Source organism: Salmo trutta, chromosome 31, assembly GCF_901001165.1.
Source record: "Salmo trutta chromosome 31, fSalTru1.1, whole genome shotgun sequence".
Classification (NCBI taxonomy): domain Eukaryota; kingdom Metazoa; phylum Chordata; class Actinopteri; order Salmoniformes; family Salmonidae; genus Salmo; species Salmo trutta.
Window position 1 is genome coordinate 5149926 of NC_042987.1, and position 25783 is coordinate 5175708.

Here is a 25783-nt window from a genome sequence, read left to right on the forward strand (position 1 = left end):
TGGTGGTACTTCCATGTGGTCCGCTCGCACCATGTGCAGGTTTGGTGTTTGGTCCCTCCTCCAACCCTCTTCTGGTGTTCTGGTGCTGTGACTGGGTCTGGTACTGCATCTGGTGCTGGATCTGCAGAGGGGAAGAAGGACAACCTGAGGAGCAAGCAGACACACCTGGGAGCACAAGATCCGGAGGTCAGGGATGATACTCCCTTGTGGCCTGCTCGCTCCGGGCATAGGTCTAGCGCTTTGGTCCTTCCTCCCTCTGCTGGTGTGTTGATGAATGCTTCCTGGTTCTGGTCTGGTTCTGTGGGAGGGATAAGTATAAAGGGAGGAAGGGGGAAAGGGATGGAAAGGGTGCAGGGGGTTGGGTGTGGTGAAGGTTGATGTCCATCGGCCTGGGCTGGTGTGGAGGAGGAGCGATGCAGCAGCAAGGTTGGAGAACTGGAGGCTGGACGAAAGAGGGAGAAAACCCGGCCCAGACCCACCTTGCCACGGAGCACTCACAAACAGTTGGTAGGTGCGTTCAGTGCGAGTGCCACTGTGGGGGCAGCTCTCTGTACGTACCTTGTGATATGGTACTGTACTGTATACTGTGGGGTGGAATAACAGTACCATTCGAAATGCAGCAATTCTTTCCCCGCCCACAATAATTTCCCACAATGCCAGACCATAATGTACTGTATGCTGCAGTAAAAGGTTTCCAAGTATTTTACTGTTGATAAAACAAGGAATTACCGTATAACTTACAGTTTTCCGTTATTTAGTACAGTACATTTTTAGTAGACCAAAATCATTGTGGTTAAATATTGTAATATTTTGTAATCCTTTATTTCCATGTTCAGTAAGTGATACTCTCATGTGTTATAGCCTTCTCACCATTGAACAAAAGACTGCATGTATAAGATGTGTGTAACCACAGTTGTACTGTATGTGGTTCTGAATGCACAGTGTTTCAGTGTGTCTTCTCCTTCTCTCTCTGTCTTGACTTCAGATTTCTGACACCTCCTCCACTGTGTGTAAAACCCAGAAGAAGAAACCTCCCCCAGACAACAATGGAGCCAAGACCCTCCCCCGCAACGAGTGCTCTGTGGGGGAGAATGGAGGAGGTGGGGGCGGGGGAGCAGGAGGGAATGGGGCGTGGGTTGGTCCCGGGGGAGGGGTGAGGGGTCGTGGCCGGGGGGTCCAGGGTGGTCAGGCCCGATCCCACGAGGAGCCCTGCTACGCGCCAGTTGGCGACAGGTCCTGGCCCGCCTGTGTGGTAGCCAAGTCTGACCCGGCGTACGCCACTATAGACTCCCACCGGAAACGTGAGCAGGCAGGTACCAATATCGGTGTACTGGGGTCAAACGCTACACTGAAGCCCAAGAAGAAGCTTCCTCAGCAGGAAGTGCCGTCTCCAGGGGCCCCGGGCCCCCAGGGACCTCCAGCAGGCCCTCTAACCAAGGCCCTGCTTGGGGGGGAGAACTTCTATGAGACCATCAGTGATGTGAAACAGGGGGCTAACACCGCCAGCACCACCACCATCTTCACCTTCAATGACGGGATGGAGATGTACGTCACTGGCCTGTAGCTGAGAGACACTGGCTCACACACTATGGGGTTCAGACCTGTTTGGGTTCTTCTGACCCTGTCTACACCTGGTATGAGCTATGAAAGGGACTGGTAGCAATGTATGTAGCAATGAGACCCACTGGTGAAACCAAGAATCGGAAGTCACTTTCATAGCATAATACAATGTCTCCAGTGATAGGATTATGGCCACATCCAGTGACAAAAGAAGAAGACGATGTTTGAAGGTGGATGTGGAGGCATTCACCAGGTTTAGACAAGGTCTCTGACCCACGGTCAGACACCAGACCCAACCAGTGGTGGAAATTGACTTTTTGGTTCACTGACTGGGGGATTCCAGATAGGGGGTTCCAGTGCCAGTCGTAGTTTTGAAAGGAACCCAGTTCCAGGGGTTCCTCCTCATTTACACCACTGGACCAACAGAACCAGAACTACTCTACGTCTTTGAGATTTATCACAGAGCCAGTCTGGCTAACCCAGTCTGGCTAGCCCGAGCCTGAATAATTCCAGTCAGACTCCAAATTAAAAGGTCCAACAAGACCAGACTGAGCATCACGTTTTGCACTGGATAACAGTGTCACTATTCACTTTACCTTACCTTACACACCCATTTGTGTGACATTTTACATATATATTTATTTTTGTATAAAGATGGTACCCTTAATAAAGCATGCCCTGTACAGAACACACAACATGATAACACACAATCACAGATACACGTGCAAACACACACACACACACACTGTAGGCAAACATTGTTGTGCATGAAAACACACATTCTCACAAAGATGACAGAGGAAAGAAGTGTGGAGACACCAGGATGGCTTCACTTAGAAGTCCCAACCCCCTGATGACATTATCGGTGGTGTCACTGGTGGCGTCACTCAAAAGAGTACTGACTAACTACATTAGGAGTATTTTTCTACGGCAATACAGGGGTAATACAGGCCTAGTTCACACATTTTTTTTATATTTTTTGTTAATAATTATTATTAAATACATTTCGATTGATCAGGTAGCACCCCTACTTCCCGCGGCTATGTTTATATCGCTCCTTTCTGTTCCTTTATAAACCTCTGAAATCATAATTTTTTTTAACGTTTAGCTCGATATTAAATGACTTCACCAATCAGTGCGGATCGAGCAGATTACTATGGAGCGGGCAAGCTATTTACATACATTGGACAGACGAGTGTAGTGCGCAATATGCGACTGAAATTTGGCCGGTGGGGAGAGAGCGAGAGAGGGTGGAGAAGGCTTGGCTTGATGTTCTGGGCATCTTGTTGTTATGATATGCATTATTGGAATTAGGGCCACAGATTTATACCTACGGAGGAGTGGCTTCTATGAAGGAACTTAGAATGTCTTTGAACTTCAGAGAGTTGGCTTAACATTGGACCAGAACTAGCTAGCTAGCTAACTAACAAGCTTATGTGTGCAGAGCGGTACCAGAATGAAAATAAAAACATGTCTTACCTTTTTGTCGTTATTAAATGTGAAAAGTGAGAATTATAGTATCCTTAACTAGCATTGAAAAGGTGAATCTATTCTTCTCTAATATAAAATCTCTCTCTAATTTCTGAATCACGCTTGTAACATCAGTAGACTACTAGACTATACTTCAGAGGGGGAAGGACAGGTTGCCTACACATGCACACACACTGGCAACAAAGATTTTCAGCTGGCCGGAATACGTTTCTGAGTGACAGAGTGAGGGCTTTGCATAGGCGCTTTGTTGCGTTTTTTGTGGGACTGGAATAAATGTAAGATAACATTATTAACCGGTTCCCATGCTTTTAAAATAACAGTTCTGTTCCAGAATAGTATATATCAGTTTCATTTGCAGTTCTGATTCTGTTCCTCTAAATGTTTTGTTATTTTACAGGTTTTTTGGTTCTGTTCTCTGAACCGGTTCCAACCCCTGATGGTAACATGCTCTAACCTGGAGGAGGCGCTCTTGTCTCGAACCCAACACTCTCCTGTACAACCTTTACTTTTTGGTGTTCAAGGTAGAAATTGCCCCTAACCACAGATCTACAGCCCATACATACAGTACACTGAAGATGTCTTGTAACTGTAAGTGGCTTTGGATGAAAACGTTATGGTAGTAAGGGAGTATACTGTATAAGTCTACATAGAGCAATCATTCACTATAAATCTGAAATACATCTATCAGACTTACATGCAAGGATTTTGAACAACTTTATTTTAATCCTGTAGATATTAATCTTGTAGAGTTGTATTGAGCTCATCCGGGTTGATAGGTCAGGGTAAAATGGCCACCGTTGTTCTTGTTGTCAGTGGTGACACAGTTCAAGCGATGCAGTGATCCACCTCAAGTTGCCTCACACTGTTAATTCCATCCAGAACTGCTGAGCTTTGACCACAGTGACTGACCACAGAGCAACAACTGACAAACGTATAGGGATAGTTCAACCCCACACCTAAGTCTTCCCTTTTCACATCTCAAAAGTGGTCTAATGTTGAGTTGAATTCCTATACGACAAGGTCTGTGGTGTAGCCTTCAAGAGAAATTCGCAGGACTTATGGTCAGACACACAGAGAAATCGGACTGCTGATAGGCACACAGTAGAAGGCTGCAGTGGCGTGTCCAGGAAATGTTGAATGGGTGGACAAGGTGGGGCACAGACCCAGTTTAGAGGGCCTAACATTTACAACCTTAATCGATGTGCTTGCTCGTGCTCAAACATTTTTGATGGGCTTCATAGTAAAGACACTGTGCACCCGTCATTTGAATGGAAAGGGACATTTACAAACACCATAAGTGTAATGACATTTGGCCTACAAGTGGTGTGTATTCATGGATGCCAAGGGAAGCCAGGCTTCCCTCTGAAATATTAAAATTAATACAATTTCTCATTAGTGTCTATTCATGTTTAATAATTTTCCTTAAATTCTCAAGAGGCTGAATCTATTTCACCGGAGAGAGGGAAACAGTGCCTCTCTGGGCCATCCCCTGGACATGCCACTAGGAGGCCATTTCTTCTCTTTCTAGAACAAAAGATGTCCCTGCTGTGTGCCGACAAACTTGCGGTTTCTACTTGTAGAATCTCAACGCTTGTCAGTGGCCTTGAACTTAACTTTGACCCAATCAGAGAGCACAAACCTCCACATGGGTGAGCCGACAGAATTGACAAGAAATAGGAAAAAATAGGGACATTTCCTGGTGTAATCCTCCACCTTTTCATCAGAATTGTTCTAACTAAAATAATAAAGCTGCAAAATGCATATTTTTTTCTTGAGCAAGTCTTGACATCTTTTATGTCTAGGAGTTTTGGCTTGAAGAAGGATTTTTAGTTAGGTTCAGTTTGATAATGTGCACCTGCTCCATAGTTAGCTAGCTAGCTAACATTAAGAGTTTTGGCTTGAAGAAGAATTTTTAGTTAGGTTCAGTTTGATAATGTGCACCTGCTCAATAGTTAGCTAGCTAGCTAACATTATGAGTTTTGTGCTTGAAGAAGGATCTTTAGTTAGGTTCAGTTTGATAATGTGCACCTGCTCAATAGTTAGCTAACTAGCTAACATTAGGAGTTTTGGCTTGAAGAAGGATTTTTAGTCAGGTTCAGTTTGATAATGTGCACCTGCTCAATAGTTAGCTAGCTAGCTAAGGAGTTTTTGCTTGAAGGATTTTTAGTTAGGTTCAGTTTGATAATGTGCACCTGCACAATAGTTAGCTAGCTAGCTAACATTAGGAGTTTTGGCTTGAAGAAGGATTTTTAGTTAGGTTCAGTTTGATAATGTGCACCTGCTCAATAGTTAGCTAGCTAGCTAAGGAGTTTTGGCTTGAAGAAGATTTTTAGTTATGTTCAGTTTGATCATGTGCACCTGCTCAATAGTTAGCTAGCTAGCTAACATTAGGAGTGTTTGCTTGAAGAAGGATTTTTTGTTAGGTTCAGTTTGTTAACGTGCACTTGCTCCATAGTTAGCTAGCTAGCTAACATTAGCTTGCTAACTGAGCCAGGCAGTCACACACACTTCATATGAAACTAATAGGGTTGGTAAGTACATATGGTGACAACATTTAATATACCCAAATGAGGGACAACAGGATGATTTTTGCAGGACATTTGCAGGACAGTGTATAGCAGGGCAGCACATACACCCCCCCCCCCTCCCCCCCCCCAAAAAATACCCTCAAACACCAAGTTAGGCATACCACATTTAAAAATAGACCATCATCACTGTCAGTCGTGAATGATAATTCTTCACGATTTACCAGTGAAATGTCCAAACTGCATCTGTATGCCAATCATTTGATCTCAATCAGTTTCATGGGAATATGCATTAAGATCGTATTGAATTACTGTTTCGTGACTAAATTAGAGCTGATGGTGTTAACAAACCTTCCTGTATTTTGAGTTTTGGACACATTATCTTTTTTTTTTACTATTCAGCTGACTATCCTAAAATCTCATAAGAAATTAGATGGTGTTTTTGGTGTAACAATAACATTATGATATTATATTTGGGTCTGTTATGTAGAATACAAATTATCATTATGTAATATTCCAAGACATTGATTGAGCTTTGATCTAACTTTACTACAGAGCCAGCGCCAGAACGAATCAGTTGGACGGGCATTTGATTTCCATAGGGGGGCATGTTTTTTCACAGGAACTATGTGCTTTTTTTAATGGGTCTTATAGTAAAGACATGTAATTTAACCTTTTAATGTGGCATGAACACAACTTGTCTTCATCTGATTGTCAAACAAATCACTTCAAAAAGTAGGATACCTTCACACGTTCGTCCAAAATCAGTGGTGTATAGTACTTAAGTAAAAATACTTTAAAGTACTACTTAAGTTGGTTTTTGGGGTAACTGTACTGTACTTTACTTTACTATTTATATTTTTTACAACTTTTACTTTACTTTATTCCTAAAGAAAATAATGTACATTTTACTCCATACATTTTCCTTGACACCCAAAAGTACTCATTATATTTTCAATGCTTAGCAGGATAGGAAAGTGGTCCAATTCACTCACTTATCAAGATAACATCCCTGGTCATCCCTACTGCCTCTGATCTGGAGGACTCACTAAACACAAATACTTTGTTTGTAAATTATGTCTGCATGTTATAGTGTGCCCCTAGCTATCCGTAAATAAAAAAAACAATACAATTGTACCATCTGATTTTCTTATTATAAGCAATTTTTAATTATTTTACTTTTGATACTAAAGTATATTTTGCAATTCGATTTATTCTGATATTTAAGTATATTCAAAACCAAATACTTTTAGACTTTTACTCAAACTGTATTTTTCTGGGTGACTTTCACTTTTACTTGAGTCATTTTCTATGAAGGTATCTTTACTTTTACTCAAGTATGAAAGTTGGGTACTTTTTCCACCACTGTCCAAAATAATTCCAGCATCTGATCAGTGGCTGAAACTTTCTCACCGGAAAAATCATCCGAGCCAGCGAAACAGCACCCCTCTGCCTTACTATATGTAGCCCATGTATCTGATCTGTCTGGATGAAAAGAGTATGACATGCCATACTGTTTTTGGCCAGGCAGTTTCAGATACATGGGCTATATACTGTATATACTAAGACAGTAGGGCACTGTTTCGCTCAATCGGATGCTTTATCTGAGATTGATGTGTCTTTCTGATGGCGCGGGTTTCGGTAAAATAAATGATCAATATTTAAATATTTTATTTGGGAGGGCAAGGAGGTACGGTAGGGCGGGCCAGGTCCCTGCTTTACTAAGCGAGCACCACCCCTGCACAGAACAAGCTAATTGCAACGCACCTAGCCTACTGTTTTGCCTACTGTTTAATTGACTTACGCTACTTTTGTAGCACTTCATCAGAAGCACATTTTTTGTAAGTAGTTAGTCCTAAGGCTAGCTTTTTCAAACAGAAATTTGCTTCCTGTAGCACTAATTCCCAGCTGCCCACTGCACTGAGGATAGGAAACACTGTCACCACCGATAAATCTACCATAATCGATCATTTTTTCCACGGCTAGCCATGCTTTCCTCCTGGCTACCCCTACCCTGGCCAACATCTCAGCATCCCCTGCAGCAACTTGCCCCCCCCCCCCCCAAATCCAGACAGCTGATGTTCAATCTGCAAAATCTGGATCCCTACAAATCAGCTGGGCTAGACAATCTGGACCTTCTCTTTCTAAAATGATCCATCGAAACGGTTGCAACCCCTATAACTAGCCTATTGAACATCTTTTGTATTGTGAGATCCCCAAATATTGGAAAGCTGCCGCGGTCATCCCCCTCTTCAAAGGGGGAGACCCTCTAGACCCAAACTGTTATAGACCTATATCCACCCTGCCCTGCCTTTCTAAAATCTTTGAAAGCCAAGTTAATAAACAGATCACCGACCATTTCGAATCCCACCGTACCTTCTCCACTATGCAATCTGGTTTCCGAGCTGGTCATGGGTGCACCTTAGCCATGCTCAAGGTCCTAAACGATATCATAACCGCCATCGATAAGAGACAGTACTGTGCAGCCGTCTTCATCGACCTGGCCAAGGCTTTCGACTCTGTCAATCACCACATTTTTATCGGCAGACTCAATAGCCTTTGCTTCTCTAATGACTGCCTGGCCGCCTGGTTCACCAACTACTTCTCAGATAGAGTTCAGTGTGTCAAATCGGAGGGCCTGTTGTCCGGATCTCTGGCAGTCTATGGGGGTGCCACAGGGTTCAATTCTCGAGCCGACTCTTTTCTCTGTATATATCAATGATATCGCTCTTGCTGTTGGTGATTCTCTGATCCACCTCTACGCAGACGACACCATTGTGAATACATCTGGCCCTTCTTTGGACACTGTGCTAACAAACCTCCAAACGAGCTTCAACGCCATACAACACTCCTTCCGTGGCCTCCAACTGCTTTTAAATGCTAGTAAAACTAAGTGCATGCTCTTCAACATATTGCTGCCCACACCCTCCCGCCCGACTAGCATCAGTACTCTGGACGGTTCTGACCTAGAATATGTGGACAACTACAAATACCTAAGTATCTGGTTAGACTGTAAACTCTCCTTCCAGACTCACATTAAGCATCTCCAATCCAAAATTACATCTAGAATCGGCTTCCTATTTTGCAACAAAGCCTCCTTCACTCATGCCGCCAAACATACCCTTGTAAAACTGACTATCCTACCGATCCTTGACTTCGACAATGTCATTTACAAAATAGCCCCCAACACTCTACTCAGCAAACTGGATGTAGTCTATCACAGTGCCATCCATTTTATCACCAAAGCCCCATATACTACCCACCACTGCGACCTGTATGTTCTCGTTGGATGGCCCTCACTACATATCCGTCGCCAAACCCACTGGCTCCAGGTCATCTATAAGTCTTTGCTAGGTAAAGTACCGCCTTATCTCAGCTCACTGGTCACCATAGCAACACCCACCCGTAGCACGCGCTCCAGCAGGTATATTGCACTGGTCACCCCCAAAGCCAACACTTCCTTTGGCCTTCTTTCCTTCCAGTTCTCTGCTGCCAATGACTGAATTGCAAAAATCTCTGAAGCTGGAGTCTTATATCTCCCTCCCTAACTTTAAGCATCAGCTGTCTGAGTAGCTTATCGATCACTGTACCTGTACACAGCCAATCTGTAAATAGCACACCCGACTACATCATCCACATATTATTACTTACCCTCTTGCTTTTTTACACCCCAGCATCTCTACTTGCACATTCATCACCTGCACATATATCACTCCAGTATTAATGCTACATTTTAATTATTTTCACCTCCAGGGCCTATTTATTGTCTACCTCCCTACTCTTCTACATTTGCACACACTGTACATAGATTTTCTATTTTTATTTTATTTTGTGTTATTGACTGTACGTTTGTTTATGTGTAACCTTGTGTTGTTGTTTTTGTCGCACTACTTTGCTTTATCTTGGTCACCACACCCTTATGATACTGTATACTGTATATATGTTAATAAGCTCAATGTGACTGCAAGAGACAGGTTGGAATGTCTGACTTAAATACGGAAGAAATCAACCTTTTTTCTAAATTAGGGGTGTTTGAATTTGTTGAACAATTGCGGGACATGATTGTTTGGTTGCAGCATGCGGAACAAAGCCAAAGGTGGTCACCCAGCACAATGCACACAACACTAAATGCTTCACCAAGCTAGCTATCTAGAAGATAACTGAATTCCCTCTCCATTATCCCATACTCGCTTTCTTGCTAACGTTAGCTAAACAGTTAGCATCGCCATTTAGCACAACATAACTAGCCAGCTACTTCTAGACAGCTAACATGTAGCTGCTTCATTCAAAAACGAATCAATTTAAATATAATGTTGCTAGCTATGCTAGTTACCTAGTTGTGGCCATCTGGTTAGTATCAACAAGGGCTTACAAAAAATTCTAACAAGCTAGCAACAGCATTAGCACAGCTTGCTAGTTAGCTTACATTAGCTACACCACAGCATGCACAAGCCAAACAAGCTACTGCACATTGTGGCCTGGAGAATTTAAATGGAGCAAACTGTTCTATGGGAAAAGCAAAAAGTTAACTGCAGATACTCTGCTAAGTACCTATCAGCAGTCAGATTTCTCGGTGTTTCTGACACATTAGGCTCAAATGAATGGGGATGATTGGCACCGTCTAAGTAGATTTTGTGGTAATCTGTCCCAACGAGTGCCGTTTTGGCTATACATTAGACAGGTTTTATTTATTGTAGATTTTTATTCAAGTTCTTTGTTTGCAAAACTCCTGGAGCTAGACACAATTTTCTTTGCATGGCAAAACACACACACACTCTCGGCAAAGCCATCAGGTCGGGGACACGACGTGGGCTGGGTAGATTTTTCCCAGAACAAGAAGGGCAACAGATTTCACAATCTCTACGCTGGACCTTTAGTTAGCTTATCCCTGAAAGATAGAATGAAAGAAAGATATGAGATGCATCAGTATTGGCAGTTAATGTGTAATTTCTATTGGCCGTTGTTAACATTACATTTTATGGCCAGGATAATGGAGTATTGGAGGATTATTGGAGGGGTACTGCAGGGCTATTGGCTGTATTGTGCAGTAAGTGTAGTGAAGGGCGTTTGTGTAGCAGGGTCCTGATTCGCTCCCCAGGCAGAAGTCAATGCCAGGACTCTACTGCTGCTTTCTGGGCTGCAGTCTGTCAGTTGGAACAGCATAAAATTACCAGTGAGCGTCTTTTGGAAAACCCCCCCCAAGCCTGTGCTGAAAGTTCTGTTCGATAGTAAACCATCTCTTTCCCATGTAGCTCTTTGGGAAATGTGATGTTGGAACTTAGAAAAACTGTGACACTAGGGGTTTAATAGGGGGGGTGTAATCAAGTCAAGAGGTAAAGAGGGACACAAACTGCTCAGGGACCGAGAGACGTAGATATATGAGGGATGAATAATAACAGTATGTGTTATAACAAGCCCTCTAAAGTTAGGAGAGTGTGTGGAAAATGGAGTTATGCAATGGGAAAATGTTAAGTTAACGTGTATAGGTTTACTATAAAATACATCTTATGAAATGCAGTCTGTATTTTCTTAATGCATTGTTTATGTTCTGTTTTTACCTATTGACCATGATACGTGTTTAAATAGCGTATGCCACTGCCATGAAGACGGCAGTTGTTTCTTTAATGCTGTTGGTGCATTTTTTTTCTGCTTGAAACAAAATGCATGTTTTTGACCAGATGAAAATGAAAAGAGTAACAAAATATTGTGCTACCTAATTTATTTCTTGATGTTTTTGTTTTTTTTCCTGTTTTGTAATGGGAGAAAAAATGGATAGGCTATGGTTAACATGATAGAGAGAGAGAGAAAGGCACACACACACACACACACACACACACACACACACCCTTCTCTCTCCATACACCAAATAATGAAACTGGCTCTAGAGCTGCCGGGAGGTTGCCAGTAGGAGGGAGGAAGCACAGGTCTCTCTATCACTCCTCTCCTGTCTCTTTTCCTTCTCTACTCTCCTCTCTCTGTGCTGAGGATATAGAACCTTTGATGTTGCTTCTTCTGAGGGACCCATGGAGAGATATGGGGTTGGAGCAGAACAGGGGCTGGGGGTCATGCCGACCCTGCATGCTTTCAACATCAATAGTGCAGCATATGTGTGATATGACCAATGACTAACAGCTGAGATGATTTAAGCAGCTTTTGGGCACAGATCTAGCATCATCTAGCACTGCCACTGCTAGTCGCCTGAGGAAATTCATTGACCTTTCATTCAACCCGTTTAGCACCGACTGAATCTACAAAGACATGGCAGGACCAAGACCAAATAAAGGCTAAACAGTACTTACTGAGACATCTTTCACAACTGCATATTTTGGCAAATAATGTACTGTGCATCAATTTATATTTCCTGTTACCTTTCAGTTTAGCACAAACATAACTGCCGAAGACATGTTGAGGCAAATGGTGTAATGTGAAATATTATTGTTTTGATGTTATACAGAACTATTTCACTTGTTATTGGCTGTATGCTGAAAGACTTGGTGTTGGTGGAAATATGAATGGTTATCACAGATGTGGTTTTACATTGGAGCAAAGATAGGGTAGCCTACTTATCTCCTAAATTTGAAGGCCCAATGGCTTGTGATTGCTAGCTTCTGTGGTCTATGTTGTTTTAATATGACACAGGGTTTTAACGTGGAAAAAAATATTTCAAAAACATAATAGTAAAAATGTCCAAAAGATTGTAAATGTTTTATAATAATTAATAAAATATCAGTCTCAAGTTTTTACTTTTATAATAAAGTAGCACCTTTAAAACGTGTCTTGTCTATGTGTGCATGACAATGTTCTATTTTATGGTGTTTCATGTTTGTTATTTTTTACCACAAGTCTTTTTCTGGGTAGGTTAATGGTCGTGGATTTTTACATGATCACATAACCTTTCACATGTTTAACATTTTCAAGTGATGCCCTGCAAACAAAAATGTGTCCTTAGGATGTCCCCGGAACGTCACGAAATAGCTGCAGCTTTTTTTATGACACACATGATTACATTCATGTCGTCACCTGTGATTTGAACTCACAACCTCTTGGTTCACAGCATTCTGATCTTCCTGCCACCATGTCTTTGACAATGACTGATTTCACCTGTATTCGTAGACTTTGTACTTCAAAGTAAATCTCAGCTTTGTATAATACACTCAATAAAAACTATTATATTTATCATAGTGATCCAGGAGTAACATTAAAACAGAACAATATGCCCCACCAACATTAGACAACTATACAGAAAACCCTCAAAATGCTAAAGGAGGGAAAATTTGATCAATGATGAGAAAAGATGAACTGATAACTAAAATAGAAGTGCAAATTACACTATTTTGCTAAGTGCAGAGATGTATTATAGGTAATGAATGTGTAGGGGACTTCTGAGAATGCTGCATCAAATCAAATACCATTTTATTTGTCACATACACGTGTTTAGCAGATGTTATTGCAGGTGTAGCGAAATGCTTGTGTTTCTTGCTCCAACAGTGAAAACCAGTAAAAATGAATTAAAAAGTTTTGCTGTGAGTCTTCACTCTGTCTTCCTCCTCCCTGGGCCTGCTGTTTTAACATAGTACCAAGAACCTGTCTGTCTCCCTGCCTGTCTGCCTGCAGTGTGTGAAACTACACCATGTCTTGTGGGAACCTGCACAATGTAATTACAATACATTATTTCGATACATTATTTAGACACATTGTAAAACATTACGTTTTTTCACCACACTCTAGCCCAGCCAGGTGCAAATTGGGGGAGGGACACAACAAATAAATAGCTGTGGGATGCAGAAACTGGCAGAGAACTTTTCTGTGCAACAATGTCTCTGGAAAACTTCCACATTATTTCCAGGATTATCCGCTTCAATAACCGAGACTCCAGGGCCAGCTCGGCGGCAGAGAGACAAGCTAGCTGAAAATCAGGTCAGTGTGGGACAAGTTTTAGAACCCTGGGCCAAACGTTACTGTTGATGAGCAGCTTATGCCATTTAGGGGCCGCTGCCCCTTCAGGCAGTACATACTGCCTAAATCAAGACCTGGGCGACCTGTGATGCTGATTCATCATATGCGTGGAACTTGCAAGTATATACAGGGAAGCCAGATGGAGGAGCCCCTGAGATGAACCAAGGGATGCGGGTTGTCCTGGATGTGACACAGGGACTCCATGGCCACAACATCACATGTGCTAACTTTTCTACTTCGCACAAGCTGGGACAGGAACTCCTCAAGAGGAAGCTGATGATGGTAGGAACAGTACAAAAAACAAGCCAGAGCTCCCACTTCAGCTGTTGAATGCACAGAACAGGCCTATCAATTCCTCTAAGTTTGTGTTCACAGCCGACACGTCCCTAGTGTCCTACATGCCAAAGAAAGACAAAAATGTGGTACTCATAAGTACGCTGCATATGGATGGGAGAATCTGTGGCCAGGAACATAAAAAACGGAAATCATAATGGATTTATTACAATGCCACAAAAGGAGGGGTGGACAATTTAGACAAGCTGGTGAATGGCTACAGCTGCAAAAGAAGGACCCTACTGTCATGACGTGACTATCATTAATATGATGATTGCTATTTATCAAATAATCACCTACTGTGTTTAATTAATACTCGATTAAATTAATCATGTAACAATTAACTCATTAGGAATTTGGGGCACCACGGGAAAAGTTATTTAACAAGGTACTATCTCCCTATTTAAACTAAACAAATATGTAAATATCTCTTATGTCAAAAACAATCAATTAATAATTGTTATCTCATCAGTCTCATTCTGAACGTTGCATAATTCTCGGATATCTGCACGAACCCTAACCTGACCCTAAAGTGATGAATTAGCGATACACAAATTGGCTTCATTATTTATTTACTATCTAACTAAATCATCACACAGAATACGTAAACACACACAGCATAGGTTATTGATTACATACATAATACAATGAAAACAGGTCCCTAGTGGGCTAACAAAAGCATGACCGTTCCGTTACACAATGGAAAGTGAGGAGTATGTAAGGAGATGGAGAGACAAAGAGTGTCTATATACAATTGGAAGCTACGCTCACGGGAATATGAATACTTTGCATATGAATGACCGCTCATTAGGAAAGTAAATGCGATGTATATGTATATTTACGCATATTATATGTATATTTACAGATAGGACCACTTTACACGCCGGCAGCAACCCGGCATGTTTTGGTCCAATGTACATTTTGTTGGCGAGTCCTTTTAAGCACTCTGGCCTTGGAGGGCCTTCCGTCATGTTGACACAAACTCTGAGCTCACTTGGGCGTGGCTACTGACTGGGCACAAGTTTGCATGAAACACAATTCTCATTTAGAAGGTTAAAATCACATTTCAATCTTTTCAAATATAGTTTCATATTTAATCATATAATATTTACAACATTTAGATGTAAATCTGATATATATATATATAGTGTGAAAGCTCTTAAAGTTACAATGTTTCTTTTATAACGTCTTTCAGATCATTTCTTGTGGACCCAAGAAGGACAGGAAGACACAGTACACATGCATCAAGTGCAAGAAACCCATTTGCAACACACAGAGTAAAACTCTGTCACTCATGTGGTGTGTAGACCAGCCTTAATTTGTGTTCAATGTGGCTCATTTCTCATTTCCATAAAATACTGTATGTAACATTTGTCCTTCCAATTTGTTCAGTTCAAAGCAATAAACATCAATAGTGATAAAAACTTTGTTTAATTTATATTTGTACAAGATAAACATGATTTATTCCACCCATGTCTTGAATATAATAGATTTTTGTTTACAAAAATCACATAACATTTTTTAAAGAATAGTGCTTTTATTGATAAATGTGATCTAGCAGAGGTAAATGGCAAATAGTAACCATGTATGCTGTCTATATTGCTTGTAACTGATATAAGTCAACATCTAAATATGAAGTATTTTTACATAAATGGTTATGGCTGTATTGTTTTAAAAACCCAATAATGTTGTGGGTACATCAAATCTGCGAACATTGGGTGAATAATAAAAACATGGAGACCACACAAGGGTTAAGATTTATAAAGCCTGAATGTTTATCCAAAAACTTTACTAAACACCCATTATTTTCCTCATAGGCTTGGGCCAATGAGCCATTGCGGAATTAGACACCATTACTATTGCTCTCTATAGAACTCGCCAGCTTGTAATCTTAAAAAACTGAAATGAGTTACCTCTGGTTCGTTCAGCCAGATCTTTTTAGATAAAGGCCGAAAATAAATTCTGAGACTAACACAGGTTTAGGAAATCTTACACGTTTTGTTCTGTGACATAATATCAGTCAGTCAACATGACCTTTATAAATTATGAAGCCTTTATGTGCTTTATGTGCTTGTTTTGATTAAATAAATGCTTCAAAATTCACAAAAACGCATATTAGTTGATGTAGGTTATCTCATAGAACAAAACATTAAACCTGTGTTTACCACAGTGTCACGGTTGTCGTCGGTGAAGGAGGACCAAAACGCAGCAGGTATGTGTATGCTCATCTTGCTTTTTAATAAATACAAAATGAACACCAAAATAACAAAGAACGAACGATCAACAAAAACAGTCTGGTAAGGCACAAGGCTAAACACAGAACAATCTCCCACAAAATACAAGACAAACACACCCAACTAATATAGGACTTCCAATCAAAGGCAACACCAAACAGCTTCAATTGGAAGTCCAACCCCAATTAACTCAACATAGAAACACACACACTAGACTAACCATAGAATACATGAAAACCAAACAGTGCCCAAAACCCCCGGAATACTTAAATCAAATGCCCCTTCAACAAACACACCACCCCGAACCACATAAAACGAATACCCTCTGCCACGTCCTGACCAAACTACAATACCAATTAACCTTATACTGGCCAGGACGTGACACACAGACCTTATTTTTGGTGTTAATCCAATTTCCCCATAGGCTTTGGCCAACGAGCCATAACAGAGTTATGGTGCTTTTCCACTGCAGGACCGTGCCGTGCCGTGCCGTGAATATCTGGTATATTCAGCCTCGTTTGATATCTGGTACTGACCTCGCACCAAGTAGGTGGGTGGGATTACAAATGGCCGTACTCAATGATTGGTCTAATCTCTCACAATGATGTCACAGTGTTGCATACATTGTGAATACTCATGCGCGACTCGCTGTTGCCATTTTTATAAGAGAAGGAAAATCTGACTACGAATGGTACAGCTACAGTAACGAATAATGCTAAAGCTGAAAACAAATAATGGAAGCAGCAAATTGGTCAGTTGGAGATGTCCAAACACTTTTGAGCATCTGGGCAGACTCCAGCATCCAGAGACAATTGGGTTCTTCCACCAGAATGAAAAGGTCTTCCAAAACATATTGGATACGTTATCAGAAATGGAAGACATTGGTCAGTACATTTTAAACCTGTGTTTAAAACAGTAAAACACTGCAGCGAAATAAGTTAAGAAACTTAAACAAAAATATAAAAAGATAAAAGGCCACAACAACAAAAGTGGATCAGACAGCGATATTTGAAGCCATGATGACGATGAGCAGCAAGGATCAGCACGGTAATACATTGTTTTCAGTCAAATTACTATCTAGCTAGCTATCAAAGATCTTCAGCGTAACTAGCTGTAGAGTGTGAGAGTGAGAACTGTGAAGAGACCCCTGGTGGAATGTCTTGTGGGGTATGTACACAACAACTTTTTCAATATGACTTGACCATGATAATTGACCATCCATTATACCTAGGAGTTTAGCATCCTCAACATGCTTAATGGTCACACCCTTTATGTAGAACTCCAGTTGAGGTTTAGGTCTTAGAGAATGTTTTGAACCCAATACAACGCTTTTAATTTTAGATGTGTTTAAGACCGGTTTATTATTAATCACCCATTCAAAGCTAACTGCAGATCCTTTAGAATTTCAGTGAGATCACTGGCTTTGGATGCATGCTGGCATGCAGAGTGTGGAATCGTCTGCATACATAGTCATTCTAACTTTGTGTAAGGTACCAGTGGAAAATCATTTGTAAAAATAGAGAAGAGTAACGGCCCAAGGCAACTGCCCTGAGGGACACCGCACTGTACATATCTGATGTTAGAGAAGCTTCAATTGAAAAACACTGTCTGGGTTCTATTGGATAAACTCTCCAACCATGTGATTGATAGCAGGTGATGTAAAGCCATAGCAAGTGTGTTTTTTCAATGACAATAATTTGATCAATAACAAAGGCTGCAATGAAATCTAACAATACAGCTCCAACTATCATATTATTATCCATTTATTTTAACCAATCATCAGTCATCTGAGTCAGTGCAGTACAAGTTGAGTGCCCTTCTCTATCTGCATGCTGAAAGTCAGTAGGTAACTTGTTCTCTGAAAAATAGCATCGTATTTGGTCAAACACAATCCTCTCCATCAGTTTACAAAGAACATGCAGCAAACTGATTGGGCGTCTGTTAGAGCCAGCAAAGGGTGCTTTACTATTTTTAGGCAGTGGAATTACATTAGTTTTCTTCCATGCCTGTGATTAAAGATATTAGGGGTGGCAGTACAGTCTACTACCATTGTCAGTAGTTTTCCATCAAGTTTGTCTATACCTGGTAGCTTGTCATTATTGATGGATAACAAAAGAAAATGCAACCTCTCCCACACTAACTTGACCAAATTAAAAACAGCAATCCTTATCTTTCATTATTAGATATTTTATAGAAAAACATGATGGTTCACTGTTCAATGTTGTAATTTCACTTCTGAGTTTTTCCACTTTATTAGTGAAATAGTCATTGAAATGACTGCCAATACTGAAAGGTTTTGTTATAAATGACCCATCAACTTTAATGAACAATGGAGATGAATTGGGTTTTATGCCCACAGTGTCTGTGTTATTTTGCCCATCTTATTATTTTCTGATCAATTTGATGTTATTTTAATGGACAATTTTTTTAGCTTTTCTTTCAAAAACAAGGACATTTCTAAGTGACCCCAAACTTTTGAACGGTAGTGTATGTCTAATGGTAAGTATAGGGAGTATAGTAGTACTTTAATCCCCAAGGGTAAAATCATATGAGGGAGAGAAATACTGAGCTAAGGAACTAGCCTTGGCCTGTCATGCTACACGACTGCTTGTCGAACATCTCGTTCCAAAATCATCAGCATTAATATGGCGTTTGTCCCCCCGTTGCTTCTATACCAGCCTTCACTCTTCTGGGAAGGCTGCGGTTTGATGGGGTTGAGGTCAGGGCTTTGTCCAGGCCAATCAAGTTCTTCCACACCGATCTTGACAAACCATTTCTGTATGGACCTCACTTTGTGCACAGTGGCATTGTCATGCTGAAACAGGAAAGGGCCTTTCCCAAACTGTTGCCATGGAGTTGGAAGCACAGCATCGTCTAGAATGTTATTGTTTGCTGTAGCATTAAGATTTCCTTTCACTGGAACTAAGGGGCCTAGCCCGAACCATGAAAAACAGCCCCAGACTGTTATTCCTCCTCCATCAAACTTTACAGTTGGCACTATCTTGTCTTATCCGGTGTCCTGTGTGAATTTAAATATGCTCTCTCTAATTCTCTCTTTCTTTCTCTCGGAGGACCTGAGCCCTAGGACCATGCCTCAGGACTACCTGGCATGATGACTCCTTGCTGTCCCCAGTCCACCTGGCCATGCTGCTGCTCCAGTTTCAACTGTTCTGCCTGCGGCTACGGAACCCTGACCTGTTCACCGGACGTGCTTGTTGCACCCTCGACAACTACAAGGATTATTATTATTTGACCATGCTGGTCATTTATGAACATTTTAACATCTTGACCATGTTCTGTTATAATATCCACCCGGCACAGCCAGAAGAGGACTGGCCCCCCCTCATAGCCTGGTTCCTCTCTAGGGTTCTTCCTAGGTTTTTGGCCTTTCTAGGGAGTTTTTCCTAGGGAGTTTTTCCTAGCCACCGTGCTTCTTTCACATGCATTGCTTGCTGTTTGGGGTTTTAGGCTGGGTTTCTGTACAGCACTTTGAGATTTCAGCTGATATACGAAGGGCTATATAAATAAATTTGATTTGATTTGATTTTGACTATGCGTTGGGGCAGGTAGCGTTCTCCTAGCCCGAACCATGAAAACAGCCCCCGACCATTAAACTAAGTAAAATACTACATGAGTAAAAGTATATAAGTATTTGCTTTTAAATATACTTAAGTGTCAAAAGTAAATGCAATTGCAAAAATATACTTAAGTTTTAAAAGTAAAACTATAAATTATTTCAAATTGCAAATTATTAACCAAACTGCACAAATCTTTTTAGTTTCTGTTTATTTACGGACAGCCAGGGGCACACTCCAACACTCCAACAAATAATCAGCAAACGAAGCATGTGTGTTTAGTGAGTCCACCAGATCAGAGGCAGTAGGGATGACCAGGGATATTCTCTTGATAAGTGTGTGAATTGGACCATTTTCCTATCCTGCTAAGCATTCAAAATGTAACGAGTGCTTTGGGGTGTCAGGGAAAATGTATGGAGTAAAATGTACATTATTTTCTTTAGGAATGTTGTGGAGAAAAAGTAAAAGTTTTCAAAAATATAAATAGTAATGTAAAGTACAGATACCCCAAAAACGACTTAAGTAGTACTTTAAAGTATTTTTTACTTAAGGTCTTTACACCACTTTCTGTGACTAGAACGAGTACAGCTACGACCGGAAGTGACTTTTCGTAGCAGGTTAAGAGAGCACCACCATTTTCAGATTTACTGACAATTTACTATCTTGGGTGAAAGCAGTGTGCAACATAGTAAACTGGTGGTGGAAAATTGTGTTTTATTAAGACAGTACACATATTTTTCCTTTTTTGGGGGGGGGGGGGGGCGACTCGCCGTTAAAGCTGGTTAAGGAGGAAAGGGATGCTTTTGCAGCCTGCATGGAGGATGCTTTATGTACGAGCTGTCCATGTATTACTGGGAATGCACATCAATCCTAGATAGTGCAGATTTAGCACCAACTATCGGCTGCCAAGGCTAAGACGGAACCACTTAGAAGTTAAATGATGTTGAAAATGCTTCTTTTACCCACTGAGCGAAAAATATACTTGAGTTACATTGCTTTTTTTCTGGGGGTGGATTATCCATTTAATGTAAACCCAACCACTTTGGCTTTTGAAACACTGATAAAATGGCATAGGCTTATTTTTGTTATTATCTGGTGATAAAACGAGTGATTAATTCCGCGCTTTGGGATATTCTTTCAGGTTGTGAATAGGCTGATACACTTGATCTCCACAGACATAAGGCTACTGTTTCGACTTTAACCAAGTCTCGGCCTACTTGTTGTTTTCATTTCTCCCTTTTCCAACCGCCGGCCGGCAAAGGGCAAGCTGGAGCGACACACCCCCACAATCTTCTCTGACAAAAAGTGACACAGTCCAAACTAGCCAATGGGCAGCTGGCTTCCGATGGCTGCGTGCCGAAGCGGAGTGTTTGTGTATTCTGAGGACCAATATGAGTGAACTGAAGGAGGTACCCTGTGAATCTCACCAGGCTGCACCAGTGGGCTGCACACGCAGGGGACTGGAGGCGTGGCATTTTGTTTTACTGAAAAACTAAACAATCTTTAACTATACCCTAGAACAGCCGTAACAGACGGAGATCCATTCCAGACAATCATGATAAATGTCTTTTATTACAGATATCTGCACTAAAATCTATAGAAAGCGGGTCATCTTTCTCTCGTCCAATGATGAATTCTAAACGTCTGCTTGACATGTCTGCTGTTGGAATACGGGTCGGGGGCGCTTCGAAACAAGCCGGTATTGATCAGCATGCAGAGGGTTCCAAGGGACGCAAAATGACTGTCGCCTCCACTGCGGACAGCGGTGTCATTCTGGCGTGCAAGAATGGTCCCGCAACAGGAGCAGTTTTCTACAAATTCGTGTTGGATGATGGATCTTTAAGAGAATGTACAAGACAGGACACCGTCCTCAATGTGAATGACCTGTCATCAGGCAGAGAAAAATACCACCTCCTGAATAAAGTAGGTTATATTACACGGTCAAAACCATTGCATGCTGGACGTAATGTTTTGGTCTTACAGTGAGTTGGTTAGTTATTCATTCCACCCTATTAAATTATTTACATTAAGTTACATTGTTGCCGAAAAGCCTACTTTTGCATTCACCCGTAATACAGAACCAGTCCGCTCTGACTTTTCTGTAGCCTCTTCGCTCCGGAAGACCTGTAACACACATATTGTGCGCCCAGTAAGGTTACGGGTCTCCCGGAGCGAAGAGGCTAACTTTGCAGACGACGTGAATTGGTTATGTTTTCAAGTGAAAATATAGGTCAGGCATGCGACTAACCCAAGTTAGTTAGCCTATTAATTACAACTAGTAGGCTATATATGACGAATTTAATTTGTTAAGATGGCGGCCCATTGCATGTTCAAAGTTTAAAGGTCCAGATCAGTCAAAATCATGTTTTCATGAAATTGGGTCATATGGATGAAACCATATCAAAGTAGGACACCAAAGTATGAACATATCTGTTGCTTCTACATTCATAAAGTTTGATCAGAAATTTACTGGTCCCCTCCCCCATGTCAAACACTTATTCAGGAGGTGGGATGGAGGCCGGATTATTAAAAAACCTAATTTACAAAAAGCCACATTTGTATACACCGATGGTAATGTTTTATTCTCTTACCTAATTCAAATAAATTCTGCCTTTTAACCAACAAACCAGAAGGTGTGTTTGCAGAGGGGCGTGGTTTACATAGCTAGGTAGCTAGTCTACTGGTGCCAAAATTTGACTGCAGCATGTCAACAAATATAATAAGAGCTTTCACCTACTCGTCTAAGACACTTAACCCCTTTCATCTGTGTCTGGTGTTCGCTAGTAATGGCTAACAAGGTCTTCAGCCAGCATGGTTGACATGTTATCATCTCTAGTAATGGCTAACAAGGTCTTCAGCCAGCATGGTTGACATGTTATCATCTCTAGTAATGGCTAACAAGGTCTTCAGCCAGCATGGTTGACATGTTATCATCTCTAGTAATGGCTAACAAGGTCTTCAGCCAGCATGGAACAAAAGCGGGGGAAGGGTTGCCCAAAACTGCTACATGGTTGTCATATTATTACATCGAGACATGCCAAATGGAACGTTTTGATATCGTTGATATGCATGCTATATGAATGTTGTCTCTTTCCATGACAGACTGACCAGGGTTAAATCCACTTCAATCAGTGTAGGTGAAGGGGAGCAGACAGGTTGAAGAAAGATTTGTAAGCCTTGAGGCAATTGAGACATGGATTGTATATGTGTGCCATTCAGAGGGTGAATGGGCAAGACAAAAGATTTAAGTGCCTTTGAACGGGGTATGGTAGTAGGTGCCAGACACACCGGTTTGTGTCAAGAATTGCAACACAGCTGGGTTTTTCACCCTCAACAGCTTCCCGTGTGAATCAAGAATGGTCCACCACCCAAAGGACATCCAGCCAACTTGACACAACTGTGGGAAGCATTGGAGTCAACATGGGGCAGCATCCCTGTGGAACGTTTTCGACACCTTGTAGAGTCCATGCCCCGACGAACTGAGGCTGTTCTGAGGACAGAAGGGGGTGCAACTCAATATTAGGAAGGTGTTCTTAAAGATGCACTATGCAGAAACTGCTTCGCCATTTGCTGATTGCTAAAATTATAATAGTTTGCCTAATTTCAGTTTGTGACAAAACAAGCAAGTATAGTGCAGGGAATCATTGTACCATCTAAACCGCTGTGACATATTTTTCCATAACCAAAAATATTGTATTTTCAGCTGTTTGAAGCTGGTGTACAAAACCGAAAGTAAAAGATGCAAAAACTAAACTTAAGAGCCGGAAGAATAGAAATAGCGGACATAGAACAGATATACGGCTTAGGCTTGCTTTCAATGCGAATGACAGATCTATAAAACACATTTCTATATGAATTTGGTCGGGTCGCCCAAAAAGTATGTTGATTTTGGCCGTCTACACCAGACACGCAGGTTGACATGCAGGTTGACATGTCAAACAAACTCTGAACCAACTGTATTAATTTGGGGACAGGTCAAAACACACAAGATTCATGAACATTTAGCTAGCTAGCTTGCTGTTGCTAGCTAATTTTTCCTGGGATATAAACTTTGGGTTGTTATTTTACCTGAAATGTAAAAGGTCCTTTTTTTTCTGGATCTTTGTAGAATCTCGACTAATTTTGAGTCACACAAAATCATGTGTTCTCTACTCCAACAATTAATCCACAGATAAAAGGGGAAACCTAGTTTGTTTCTAGTAATCTCTCCTTGTTCAGTCTTCTTCTGTGGATTTTATATGGCGGTCCCTTTTTTGCCTTCAGGTTTACTATTTTTCAAAAATTGAATCTATGGCATTATTTAGGATGCTTAAGACAAAAGTTTATACTATACTAAATATTTGAACAACAGTGCAGAAAGTGTGGTTGACATAAAACTATTTTCTACATAGTGTGTCTTCAACGGGATTCGACCTCATACCCACACATCCCTGAATGTTCAGTGGGATCTTGTATTTTACAACACACGGTTTGAAAAGGCACGTGATCAAACGAAGCTTTGGACATCATTGATGACGTACTTTGATAAAGTGATACACGCATCGGCACACTGCTTCGAAGATAGCTGCTTAGCGATTTCGACGCATGTCTCGTAGCTCTGATATCAAACGTATCATCCCTACTGTAATGCTTCAACTGAAATTGTCCAAGATGAACTAGCTAGCTAGCTTGATAAACAGTGCTGACAATTCCATTTGGGCTAGCTAGCTAAATTATACAGTCAACATTTTGTTTATATTGACGCTGTTACAATAATCAAACAGTTGGATAAACAAATAATTTGTAAAACATACATGTGGTGTATGACAGGATTGATGTTTCAATATTGTTTGAGTTACTTTGTGTATCAGCAAATTTGCTTGAAATAATCTCACTGGAACACTGCTCACTGCATCCATGTTGCTTGGCGTTTTCAAAGAATCGCCAGTCAAGGTGCGTTCCCTGCACACTCAGCCTACTAGCTCCCTGCCCACACAGTCTTTACTGAACAAAAACATCAACGCCACATGCAACAATTTCAAAGATTTTACTTAGTTACAGTTCATATAAGGAAATCAATCAATTCAAATAAATTCATTAGGCCCTAATCAATGGATTTCATATGACTGAGAATACAGATATGCATCTGTTGGTCAAAGACACCTTAAAAAGAGGTAGGGTCGTGGATCAGAAAACCAGTCAGTATCTGGTGTGACCACCATTTGCTTCATGCAGCCCGACACATGTCCTTCGCATAAAGTTGATCAGTGTGTTGATTGTGGCCTGTGGAATGTTGTCCCACACCTCTTCAATGGCTGTGCGAAGTTGCTGGATGTTGGCGGGAACTGGAACACGCTGTCGTACACGTCGATCCAGAGCATCCCACACATGCTCAATGGGTGACATGTTTGGTGAGTTTGCAGGCCATGGAAGAACTGGGACATTTTCAGCTTCCAGGAATTGTGTACAGATCTTTGCGACATGGGGCCTTGCATTATCATGTTGAAACATGAGGTAATTATGGCAGATGAATGGCACGACAATGGGCCTCAGGATCTCTTCACGGTATTTCAGTGCATTCAAATTGCCATCGATAAAATTAAATTGTGTTCATTGTCCGTAGCTTTTGCCTGCCCATACCATAACCCCACCGCCACCATGGGGCACTCTGTTCACAACGTTGACATCGGCAAACCGCTCACCCACACGACGCCATACACGGGTTTTGCGGTTGTGAGGCAGATGGGACCTACTGCCAAATTCTCAAAAATGACGTTGGAGGCGGCTTATGTTAGAGAAATTAACATTAAATTATCTGGCAACAACTCTGGTGGACATTCCTGCAGTCAGCATGACAATTGCGCGCTTCCTCAAAACTTGTGGCATTGTGTTGTGTGACAAAACCGCACATTTTAGAGTGGCCTTTTATTGTCCCCAGCACAAGGTGCACCTGTGTAATGATCATGCTGTTTAATCAGCTTCTTGATGCCACACCTGTCAGGTGGATGGATGATCTTGGCAAATAAGAAGTGCTCACTAACAGTGGATGAAAATAAATTTGTGCACCAAATTTGAGAGACATGTTTTTGGTGCGTATGGAACATTTCTGGGATCTTTTATTTCAGCTCAT

General features: G+C 41.3%; 2 protein-coding genes across 4 annotated transcripts in view; both read left to right on the forward strand.

Moving 5' to 3' along the window:
- The window catches only part of LOC115169160 (uncharacterized), a 91227-nt gene extending 89663 nt beyond the window's left edge, over positions 1-1564 (forward strand). Inside the window, exon 9 of the mRNA XM_029724659.1 lies at positions 986-1564. Coding sequence (XP_029580519.1) covers positions 986-1564 — 579 coding nt within the window. The remainder of the gene's footprint in view (positions 1-985) is intronic.
- Positions 1565-21084: 19520 nt separating this feature from the next.
- LOC115169382 (zinc finger protein 704) overlaps positions 21085-25783 on the forward strand; it is a 103188-nt gene continuing 98489 nt past the window's right edge. Inside the window, exon 1 of one of the 3 annotated variants that reach the window (XM_029724950.1) lies at positions 21085-21601. In XM_029724950.1, coding sequence (XP_029580810.1) covers positions 21301-21601 — 301 coding nt within the window. In that variant the 5' untranslated portion in view covers positions 21085-21300. The remainder of the gene's footprint in view (positions 21602-25783) is intronic. The other 2 variants (XM_029724949.1, XM_029724951.1) reach the window with 2 other exon arrangements.